The sequence below is a fragment of the Varanus komodoensis genome, unplaced genomic scaffold (genome assembly GCF_004798865.1).
Source record: "Varanus komodoensis strain SLA01 unplaced genomic scaffold, ASM479886v1 scaffold1, whole genome shotgun sequence".
NCBI classification, from domain to species: domain Eukaryota; kingdom Metazoa; phylum Chordata; class Lepidosauria; order Squamata; family Varanidae; genus Varanus; species Varanus komodoensis.
The window spans coordinates 22,985,480-22,997,028 of NW_025335268.1; the positions used below are offsets into that span (position 1 = coordinate 22,985,480).

At 42.2% G+C, this 11,549-nt stretch overlaps 1 protein-coding gene across 1 annotated transcript in view; it reads right to left on the reverse strand.

Annotated features, from left to right (window-relative positions):
• Positions 1 to 11,549, reverse strand: part of WDR64 (WD repeat domain 64) — a 92,726-nt gene that overhangs the window by 45,773 nt on the left and 35,404 nt on the right. The window contains exon 10 of the mRNA XM_044451205.1: positions 10,968 to 11,107. Within this exon, the coding sequence (XP_044307140.1) occupies positions 10,968 to 11,107 (140 nt within the window). The remainder of the gene's footprint in view (positions 1 to 10,967; positions 11,108 to 11,549) is intronic.

Below are 11,549 nucleotides of genomic sequence, written 5' to 3' on the forward strand. Positions count from 1 at the left end.
GCCCCGAGGCTTCGGCGAATGGGGCGGCATAAAAATGTTTTAATAAAATAAATAAATAAATAAATAAACTGTGAGCACTGTGTGGAAATTGTGAGAAACTGATGTAAGCGACCTGACAAAATGGCTCACGTGGAGGATGAGGGTCTAACATGTCAAAAGTAAGCCTTGGCAGTCTGGGGAGAAGCTAGAAGCTGTGTGGGAAATGGTAAGGCAAAGGTGTAGAGCGGAGAGAACAAGCAAGGGACAGGAGGAAGGGACAGAAGGAAGATTGCCCTAATATTTTTCAAGTTGTTTCTTAAAACATTTGGGAGGGGAACTCTTTGTGATCATCACTGGAGGACCTGCTGGGGACTCCTGATGTTTAGGGAATCCACACATATAGTCCTTGTGTTTTCCTCTGAAGTGCAAATGGGATTTGCAGAGAAGGGCAGTTTTTCCCCTCTTCTCTTGAGAAGCAACATTCCTCCCCTGTGCCCATGCTACACAGATGCTTTGTTCTAAAATAAAAACAGGATATTCTGTTTACAGATCTTCCAGGTCCCTTCTGGTTTGCCACTGGATAGATGCAGATGCAACACTGAATTTCACTTCTGCAGTCCACTGAGTTTGTCTGAAAAGGTACAGGAACCCACAGGCTTTGTCTTTCCCCATTTTTCTTTTGTTTTTAAAGTAAGTGGATACTTCTGTGCTTGAATAAACAAATTGGTTATTTGATGCATTGACTAGTCCCAGGAAGCTATAAGACATGAATGGAATTGTCACAGAAAGATCAAAAGAGAAAGGAAATACATTGGACATTTGGAAAAGAAAAAAAAAAAGCAATGTGATGTATCGCTTTAATTGAAAAAACACAAAATTGCTTCTAGTTAAAGGCACGCAGGAGCTGTGCATTAATCTGATGTTTCCACCACAATGACCACAAAGTAAACAAAAGACTATGTTAGGGCAAAATCCATATTAGGGTCCACCTGAAGGTCACAAAATAGTGGGTAAGCTTTTAAGTTCTTCAGGATGTTTCATCAGCCAAGAATGACTGACAAAGAAGAAGGGAGGGGAGAAGAGGCTGAAGCGCAAGCAGCAGAGGCCGCATTCAGTCACTCTTGAGATGAAATGTGGGAGAGGGGTCCGGACATTCCCATTACACTCCACGGTGTGGTGGCAAGACTGCTGTGAGAACTGCGGCAACATTCCCTTTAACTACTACCAGAAGCCACCCAATTTGGCATTTGTCAAAATGAGAAAAATGAGTAAGCCGTCCTGAGGCTCTGCAAAAGGACAGCAGAGAAATATTCTAAATAAATAAATAAATAAATAAATAAATAGTTAGTTAGTTAGTTAGTATTTTGTACCCTGACTGTTTCTCCCTTGGCCCTGTTTTCCACCCTGCACAGCCCTTGTGTGTTTTTCTTCAGTATGGAGACCGATGTAGGTAACAGTGATGGTTTGCTTCTTGACTTGGCCTCAAGACCCCTGTGATCTGATAAAAGTCAACAGATGTCAGCATAGTAAAAGGCCAGCTGGAAGATTTTTCTGGCAGAAAAAGGGGAGAAGTTGAATTAGATGGCTCAGTATCCTTTTTCAAGAGGAGGGTTGCAGTATACCTACATGCCACTGCCTGTACCACCCAGCAGTTCGACACAACCTATGTTCCTGTGGGGCTCCCCTGCTTCTGAGTAGGGATGCACAGGACTGCCTGAGACACATGCCAACATGTCTTCTCTCAAGTGCACACCAATGCCTTGAGCCCTGCTGCTGGAATTACCACTGTTACTTGCGAGCTTTTGTTCCCACTTCGGCTCTATGCCTTCATCCTCTCACTCAGATGGGGATCAGGCCTCTTGTCCCCTTCATGCAATTAAATGCAACAGTGTCATTAGTCATTAGAGGTAAAAGTAAGATGGCCTGAAGGGAAACAAGTCCTTTACCAGAAAAGAAAGACAAGGATATTTTGTTTTGCTCTTACTTTGGAGGACTTCCTCAATCGGTGTTATTAATACAAGGTATCTGCAGTTTCTGATCCAAGCCTTCCCCATGGCAGCTAGTAACATTATCAGGTACTTTAAAGTGATTTTTATTATATAAATATATGTAATTTACATGTAAAAAACCCAAAACCAAACCAAACCAGGCTTCACCTAATCTTGGGTCTTTAAGTTCTAATGGTGTACAAGTACAATGCTGTGTTTCTTAACATTTTGACTACCTTCATTATCTCTTTCATCACCTAGCAAGCAAAGCATTTATCCATATTCTGCTGTACCATCAGATACAAAAGATAGAACTTTTCCTGACCTCTAGTTTGAAGCTAACAGAAGCTTAAATAGCTCTAAGTCTTCTTCCAAGGCAATGCCTCTTAAGGATCCCAGGAGTACATCCTTGGCATAATGTGGGATGTCACACCAATCATCTCACTAATTTTAGCTACAATCTTCTCCTAACAGCTTACAATAAATGGACATCGTCAAAAATGACAAAACACCACATGTTCCAGCCCCAATTATTTGGCATTACATGAGGATTATTCAGCTTTCATGAATATTTTGTGACTGTGTAGTTCACTGGCTTTTCAATAACAAAATAGTCCAGTTATACAATTCAGGAAGTCTATAGAAGCCCTAATGTGAGCAGAAATTGAAGTCACAGAGAAGCTGAATAATGGAGGGTGCAATGCGATCACTCTTGAGGCAGATGCTCAAAACCCTCCAAGCTTGAAAACGTACGAGCATCCAGGGCAGGGCCTGAGGCATGACGATAGCCGTCTCCACCTCTGCCATGCTTTGCCCCTTGCTGTTTGCAGCCATCTGGATTTAGAACTAGCAGGTGGGGATGGGGATGGGGATGGGGTTGGGGCACAGACTGGAACTGCTCCCCCACACCCGCCAAGGCCTATGCAACAGGCCAGGCCATAGACAGCCAGAGTCAGGAGAGAAGCACCGGGGCCAGTGCAGCAGGGCCCAAGGCAGGCAGTGTTCAGAACCTGGATCAGAGAGAGTCATGATCAAGAAACAGGCGAAAGTCAGGCACAAGCAGGACATATTCCAGGGGTGGCCAAAGCAAGGCTGCTGTCGCCCGCAGGTGCCCGCTTTCCCTTTGCCACCTCCTGCTGCTGCCCGTGAGCGCCCACTTGCAGCTCTCCAAGATCTGACATTGACTATATGTGGCTCTTCCACTGAGCGAGTCTGGCCACCCCAGAACAGGGTGAAGTTTGCTGAGACAGGACAACTGGGTGGGATTCAGGAGCAGCAGGCAGGGCAAGATACAGCAGGGGTCAGGCAAGATACAGGGCTGAAGCACAAACACCTGTATTGCTGAGGCAATACAACAAGGAGCAGGACAGATGCAAAAGCCAAACCACACGACAGCTGACAAGGCAACCTACACTACTGAAGCAGCCAAGGAAGGAGACACTTGCCCTTACAGAGCTCCCGCTACAGGACTCCCAGCTGGGACTCATCAGGAGGCCATGTGCTCCAGCAGGGCCTGGGCTGGATCCTGTAATTAGTATGATGGTAATTCCAGTTCTAGCCACAAGATGGAGCAGCAGAGTTGCCAAGATCCTAAGAGCCCACCTGCAGCTGGGTGGAGGGGGAGAGGCGTAGCTAGTACAGTTTGCTCCACATCAGCTGCAGGGGGTGGGGAGGGGAGGCTTCAGAGTCCAAGCACTTAGGTCACAGGACCTGGATGGTCAGATTCCAAAAAGATCCTGTGGTCTCGCAGAAGCTGTCAGGAGTCCAGAGGATTGTTCTCTAAGATGCTGAACTTAGATTCGAAGTCTTAGAAGATGCAGGTCTCAGATCTGAGCTACTTCCCCACAGAATGACCCTCACCACTTCAGTGGGATCTCTGATACTTAGGGAATGGATGAAACTCCGATCATACCCAGCTGTGGTCTAAAGCTGCACCTGAACCATTTTAAATCCGCTGACAGGACAATCCTATGTAGGTTAACGCTGGCATAGGAGCCACTGTGTGTAACATTCTTCAGAGGCTCAAAGAAGGCCAGAGTAAGAGTTCACAGCAAAGTATTTTTGTTAGTTTAAATGACTGTATTAAAAAATAATAATATAGTGCAAAGCCTATTGCCATCTTTTATGGCAGCTCCAGCAGATGATGCACAACTGAGTAAACTCTGTGTTGGAGTTTACTCTGTGCCTGGTATATAATTACTATTTGAAAAACACCTGGTGTATATCTAAACATTACTCTCTGCTAGTAATGCTCAAACCAGGCATTACTTTAATAACATTAAAGTAACATGGTTAGCAACCATCTCTGGCATGGTAACAAAAATACCAGACATGGACGCAGGCTGATTTTTATTAAGGTTTAATCAGATCCTCCTCAACTACAATCCCAACACTTCTGCATGTAGCTTAGAATAAGAGTTTCCACAGGGACCAACAGGAACTTTCCCCCACAAAGCCTTATAGCCATGTTGGGGAGCAATTTTCTTTAAGAGCATAGTTAGACATGGTGATATTAAAAATTATTTTAATTGTCTAAACAGGTGTCTCAACCATAGCAGCTTCTTGTGCAGCCACCCATATTGAATACTGGGTAGCTGGGAACATCTCTGTAAACCACACATGTGCAATTTTTAGCCCCCTGCCCTACTTTGACCTTGAACTTCTCTCACTATAAATATGCTGCCTAGGAATGGTAGGTCAAAACACCTGGAGGGTCACCAGATGACCATCCCTGAAGAGTTACCCTGTGGGATGAGGGGCTTGAGCCTTCTGTGCAAATATAAAGGGGATAGCTGCCCATAATGATATCCCGCTGCACATACCCGATCCCACTCTCATCCTTCTTAAGGTATGTGTCCCAGAGCTGGGCTGCTGAACCAAAAACCTGCCCTAATAGGCCTGAGCTCTTTATCCTTGTTCTGGATCTGAATAGGCCTGAACGGGAGACCATCTGAAAAGTTTTGCAAATTACAAATATCTTTGACAAAGATTAAATATGTTTATGCAGGAAAAAATCCTACAACTCCTGGTATGGCTGGCGAGGGAAGGGAAGGAGCTGCAGGGCTTTGGTTTTACCTCTCAGGAAAGCTCAATTTTTTCTAGCTGATAGTGCTTAGGCAAGCCAAGGAATTTTTCAAACACATACTGAGGCAGTATTTTCAGTTTCAGTCATACTTGTGAAAATGAGAATGCATGATGTGGCCTGAGATGTTCTTACATTGTCTTGGGTACTGCACTTGTTCTTATAATTCGTTGCCTACCTAGCAGGACTAAATTCCTTTCTGCTATAAAATATGTGCCACTCGTCCACCTGGAGGAAAAAGAAAATGGCTATATTCAGTAAGTCTTTCTCCAGCTGAGATTTGTATTCACAGGTAGGGTCCACCGCTTTCTATTTAAACTCCCAGGGCTGCTGCTTGCTTTCGACAAAGCACCTCTGTGCAGGTACAAGCTGCCTGCTGTGTACAATGCACCACAGGAAGCTCCTGCCTAATGCACAGTGTTATTTCAATGAATGCAGCTGGACAATGTCAAAAAGGTCACTTAGTGGGAGTCCAATCAAACCAGGAGAAACTAAGGGAAGCGGCATTTTTAGAATACATGATGGCTGTAGACTTATTCCTACATGGTTACATTATAGTCCCCAGATAGTAATATTTATAAGTATCTTACATCTTACGAACAGTGCAGCGGTTAGTAAAATAAAATGGAATAGAAAAATAGCAGAGATTTATCAAGAATACATCCTGCCAGATTTATCTTATCCTCCTTTGGGATTAAATTATTTAGTTGATTGTGAGAATATTGTGAAGATAGCCTGATTTTAACAATGCACTGGGTAACAGTCCAGCCCACCCCTGCCCAAACCATGATATTTTGGTTAGCAACTAGACAATGCTACCATCCAGCAGATTCATGGGTTGCTGGAAAACGACTCAAACATCTATTGTTCTCCATCAAACTCAAGTGAGGTTTCCAGTTTATTTGAGATGGGTGCTACAGAGCTTTGTCCTGAGCCCAGCAAAGACCTAGATGGTGGAAGAAATCAGCATCAGTTTTGTGGATGACTCAAAACCAGAAGGACTAGCTAGTACAGAAAACTCAGAAGACAGGAATAATCTAGATGACCTTGACAGAATGAAAAAGTGAGCCCAACCTAAACAACAGAAATTCCACACACACACATACACATGGGAAAAACCAAATGCTCAGGTCTAGTGATTCTTGGCCTGGCAGTTGTAAATGTGCAAAGGATCTCAGGATTGTAAATCACAACTTACATGAGTCAGTAGTATGATGAAGTGAAAAGAAAGTAGTGTGAAAAGAAAAGACCTACAATTTAAGACAGCACTAATAGAACCAGTTTCCACATCACAAGTAGTAATAGTTTAGCATGACTTTTCACTAGTCTGATCTCACTGGGAGTTTTGGGTACCGTGCCTTAAAGAGTAGGAAGAGAAATTGGAACAGGTTCAGAGGAGAGTAACAAAGACAGCGAGTAATATGGAAAACATGCCCAATGAGGAAAGCCTGAAAGGCTGGGTATGTTTAGCCTGGAGAAGAGAAGATTGGCGGGGGGGGGGGGCTGGGGGACAGCCCTCTTCAATATTTAAAGGGCTACAGAAGAGGTCAGAGACTAGTTACCTGCTGCCTAGATCTAATGAACTTATGTTACTGAAGGGTACATTTCACTGAACATTAAGAGAATCTTCTTAAAGTTAAGAGCAGTTGGAAGAGCAAACATTACTGGGGGTGGTGGAGACTTTCCCTCGCTGGACATCTTCAAGGAGAGGTAAATAGCAATCCACTGAGAGATGTTTTGGCACTGGACATCGTCCATCTGGAAGAGGCTAGACAGCAACTCTGTGGTTCTATATTTATAACAATATTCTTATTTATCAACCACACAGTGTAGAAGTTGTACAATAATATAGTAATTAAGACAAGTCCTGCCCACCTACTTGAAAACTAAAATCATCAGTTCCATCCAGGAGTACAGGGCACATCGAGCTTTTCTACATGAGGCCATTAATCTGCTGTACCTACTTTCAGTTTTGACCCAGAATTGAGATCCATGCTCTACATGAAGAACATTTCCTTTCCTGCCTTTCTGTTACATCACTTCTAAGTGACACTGCAATACAGTGTAACAGTGCAAATACACAATGCCCTTCCTTTGGTTTCTGTATTTCCTGAAAACACAGACATTGTGCATTTCTTTACTTTGAAAGGACTCACCAAATGTGCTGTTTAGACACAGAGGCAAAACCATGATCCTGCAGAGGCAAAACCATGATCTAGTGATCCTGCAAACAACCATGTTTAAGGAATAACCAGGATGTGATAAATGTCTCCTACATCGTTGTTTTAATTGTCTTTTAAATATTGTAAGCTGTCCTGAGATTGTATAATTGGACTGCATACAAAAGGTTTTAATAAATAAATAAATACAGAAAAGCCCATAAATGAGGCCATCTGGAGGGTATATGAAAATTATTTCATGTGATATCAAACCAGTGTTTATGGGGGCAAAACAACTGGCTGATCCGAGTTTTGCATGGAAAGGACCTAAGGATGTGAAAAGCCCAATATCTGTGCCTGGAGTATTTCTGCATGCTTGTGAGGGCCCTGGCAGCTTTACTACATCTTCTGCTACTTCATTAGGGTGCACAGGGATAAATCTTTGTGGTATCTTTAGCATTGTACGCTACTGAATATCTGATGAACCTGCCTCCTTTCTATGGTTTTGAAGGGGGTAAACACTTGTGCCCAAATCCAGGTAAAGCTATTTGTGATCTAGGCAAATACTATTACTCCTAAATTCGACACTGATCAATGGGACTTCTACATAAGCATGCGATAAATGACATCCTAAGCCTCACAGAGATCGACAAAACAAAGGAGGCATGGTTTACTCTAATCATATTGCTTTCAGTGGAACAGAGCACAATTCAAAGCCTATTACTGAGTTTAGTGAGACAGTCTGGAAACTGGGTTTAAGACTGTGCTCTGTTCACATCTAGCTTTTAGACCCACTATCTAATGGGAGAAGTGTTCAATTTATTTTAACAGTAATTGGTTTGCCACTTGAAGAGGCATCTTTGGTTACAGATATACAGCTACAAAACAAGTCAGAACAGCATCACTGAAAACTTAGAGCTTCACAGTTAGGGAACACAAAAATTTGGACTGACATCCCAAACTGGTTAAAGATGTAACACTGAAAGAAAGGAAGGCATCTCTTCCACACTTCTTTTGACTATTATCCAAAGAAATGTTCAAATAACTAGCATACTCTAGGAGGATTTGGCCTCTGTTTCTTGACCTGCTGTCACAAAATACTTTCTTTTTGAAAAGGAGGAAACTGGAGAAATGTCTTATCTGAAGTAAAAAACATCCTTAGCTCTGCTGCCGAAGCACTTGCAATACCTAGAGTAGCTCTTTGGACTGTGGCCAGTCTCACATCCCCTACACCTGCTAGTTTGTTCTACTTCAGACTCGTAATTAAATTAATTAATTTCATTTCTATCAGCTTCATCACTCCTAATTAATTCAAGCAATAATCTGACAAGGAATGCTGCTGCCATTCTGTCACAGGGGAGCAGAGTCATGGTGGCAATGAATGAAATGTAAGTAAAGGAGCAGACGAACTCCAGTGCGGTGCTTTCTTCACCAGAAACTAATCTTCTTAATTCTCTGTAATACTTTCCAGAAGGTTTTGTTTTTCCTTAGAACAAATGAAGAATGCAATACACTCAGACAGTGCTTTTCCAGAGCTTGTTCTTGCAATACTAGACCAAAGGGAATTTTAAAAAACTGCAGAGACTACAAGGACATAGAACTGATCAGTCTATGTTACACGGGGCAAAATACTGCTGTATAAAGAAGACACAGTTCCAAGTCATCTTAGTGGACCACATGAAAAATGGGCCTTTTACCATGCTAGAGATGATAAAAAATGGAAACCTGTGAAAGAACCTGAAAGCACCGAAAATGAACTTGACAGAGTCTGTAGGAGGATGCTTGCCACTTTTGCATATACTCTGCCCATAAAAGGGGAACACATGGATTTGGCACATGGTTATGTATCCTCACATTTGAAAAACAGAGAATTATCAAGGAACTAACAAGTTATTCAGGAAACTGGGTAATTTAATTTAGTTGAATTTAAACATTTATATGCCCTCCTTTGCAGCAGCCTCAGGTTACTGTATTTCTTTAATCCCTTGTGTTGTGCTAGTCCTCTGCCTTTTACTCCATTTCATCTCCGGGGTGGAACCCACTAACCATTGGCAATCTTAATGGGCTGAAACAGGTACAATGCATCTAAGAGTCTATAGGAATTAGAAGCTGAATTTAAATGCATGGAAGGGGTGGGGTTGTTATTGTTGTTTTTAAGAAATGCTTGTTAAGTGGACAACACCCACATATATACATTTTAACAAGATTTTGCTCCAGTGACTTTTCTTCTGTTTTTTATTTTTGGTTTGGTCATTCAAGAACGATATATGCTGTACAGAGAAAATGAGTCATGCATACATTCCATCCATTTAAATCAATGTGACAAATCAGCTGTGGCTAATTTAAGTACTTTTGGTTTCAATTAAATTTAAGTAGGACCAACTTAAGCCAGACAGTGTCTATAAAACTAGAACATATAAATTCTGAAATCCCACACTTACTTATGAGGATAATCAGAAAGAGTGCATTTTACATTTAGAGCCACTTTGTCTACATGGCTAGATAATATTAATTTTTTTGCATCCTTTCCAGAGGCTGTAAGAGTGTCTGGATCAATAGATTTTATGAATTCCCACATTATGTTCCTGTCAGTACTCAAGAAGAAAGACGAGGAATGGGCCTGAGACTGGCAGAGGAAAGACCACTTGGTTCTTCTCTGCCTGCAGCCCCTTCACTTGCTTACATGGCATTCCATGTCCTCGCCTACATGCAGTTCCTTGGCCTGTGTGGTTTCCAGGCTGACACTCATATACAAGGCTGATATACAGTGGCACCTTGGCTCACAAAGGCCTTAGGTCACGAACAAAAACGTCATGAAAATTTTGACTTGGGTCACGAACCCTGCGTTGGGTGGTGACCAAGATCGCAGCCATCTCCCCCGCCCCCCCACTAAGTGGGGAGATGGCCACAATCGTGCTGGTTGTGGGGGGGGGAGATGGCCGAGATTGTGCCCATCTTTCCTGCAGGAGCGCGCCCATGCCAGGGTTTCTTTGAGAAGCACCACCCTAACATAAATGTAATGAACGGAGTGTTGAAGCTGATGAACAATAGCATAGTCTCTCATTTCCGGAGGGTTATGCAGCGCAGGAAAAAACAAGTGACTATAGACACTTTTTCACCAAAATTGACCCTGCAGCTAAGAGACAAAGAAGAGAGGAAACCCCTGAAGGAGATCTCCCCAATGTCCTTATGGAGGGGGACTCACCCTCAAAACAATAACCTCCCCCCCTACCTAGGTTAGTGTTCTCCACTGTACTGTACAGTACTTTGTTACTTTGTTGTTCTTTGTTACTTTGTTTCAAAATTTCTGATTTAAAAAAATAGTCACAGAACAGATTAACCTTATTTACACTGAACCTTATGGGGAAATTTGACTTGGGTCACAACCAGTTTGGGTCACAACCAGAGTTGTGGAATGGATTAAGTTCGGGAGCCAAGGTACCACTGTTTGTGGAACTAGCATTGTTCCTAATAGAAACAGAGTAGCTATAACGTTCTTTGGGAATCTGAGAGAAATATTAAAGAAATCTTTATGTACATTGTTTCTGAGCTATCATATCTCCTCTTACCCTTCAGGTTTCAATATGATCCAAAAACAGAGAAAATATTCTGGAGTGAATGGGGACCTGGGTGCATTATTCTGTAGTGCTTTTATCTTTGTAACTTACAACGACAATATTCTATAGTAAAATTCACAACTCATTGCTTGGCACAAGTAACACCATTGGTTCTTAGTAAGTTAAACAAAACAAAGTTTACCTTTGCAGTCGAAAGACTAATAATATGCTGATCCTTTTCATTGGCAGCAATCTCTGTAATACTGAATAAATGCCCCATTAGCTTTCCCACTGGCTTGGTGTTGATATTAGGATGCCACAAACGAAGAATCTTATCATCTCCTATGGAAAAAAATGGGTCAGTGATTCATTCTGTCACTTGTGTGTGTGGAAAAGGCACTTCTCAACTAATAACTTGAAACTTGTATGTTTATTGATCTGCTTGCCTATCAATTACCAGCCTGTGGTGCAATAAGACTTAAGTCTGCATGTTTATTAACATTTCTTTATTTGAAGTATAACCTCCATCTATTTGCCATTATGATGTACAGTCTCCATCGTGCAGCCAGGAAAAGCTTTATGCTTGCTGGGGTCAATCGGAGCTATGGGTCTGCCACAAAGCAATCTTTGGGTTTTGAAATATTAGTATTTTCATTTGTTTTTGTGATTACAGTTTCAGTATCACATGAAAATTTCTAGCCACGTGGTCCAATTGGCCCAGGATGATTGCCTTATTTCTGCTGATACAACTACAGGAATGTACATTCCTGTAGTTGTATCAGCA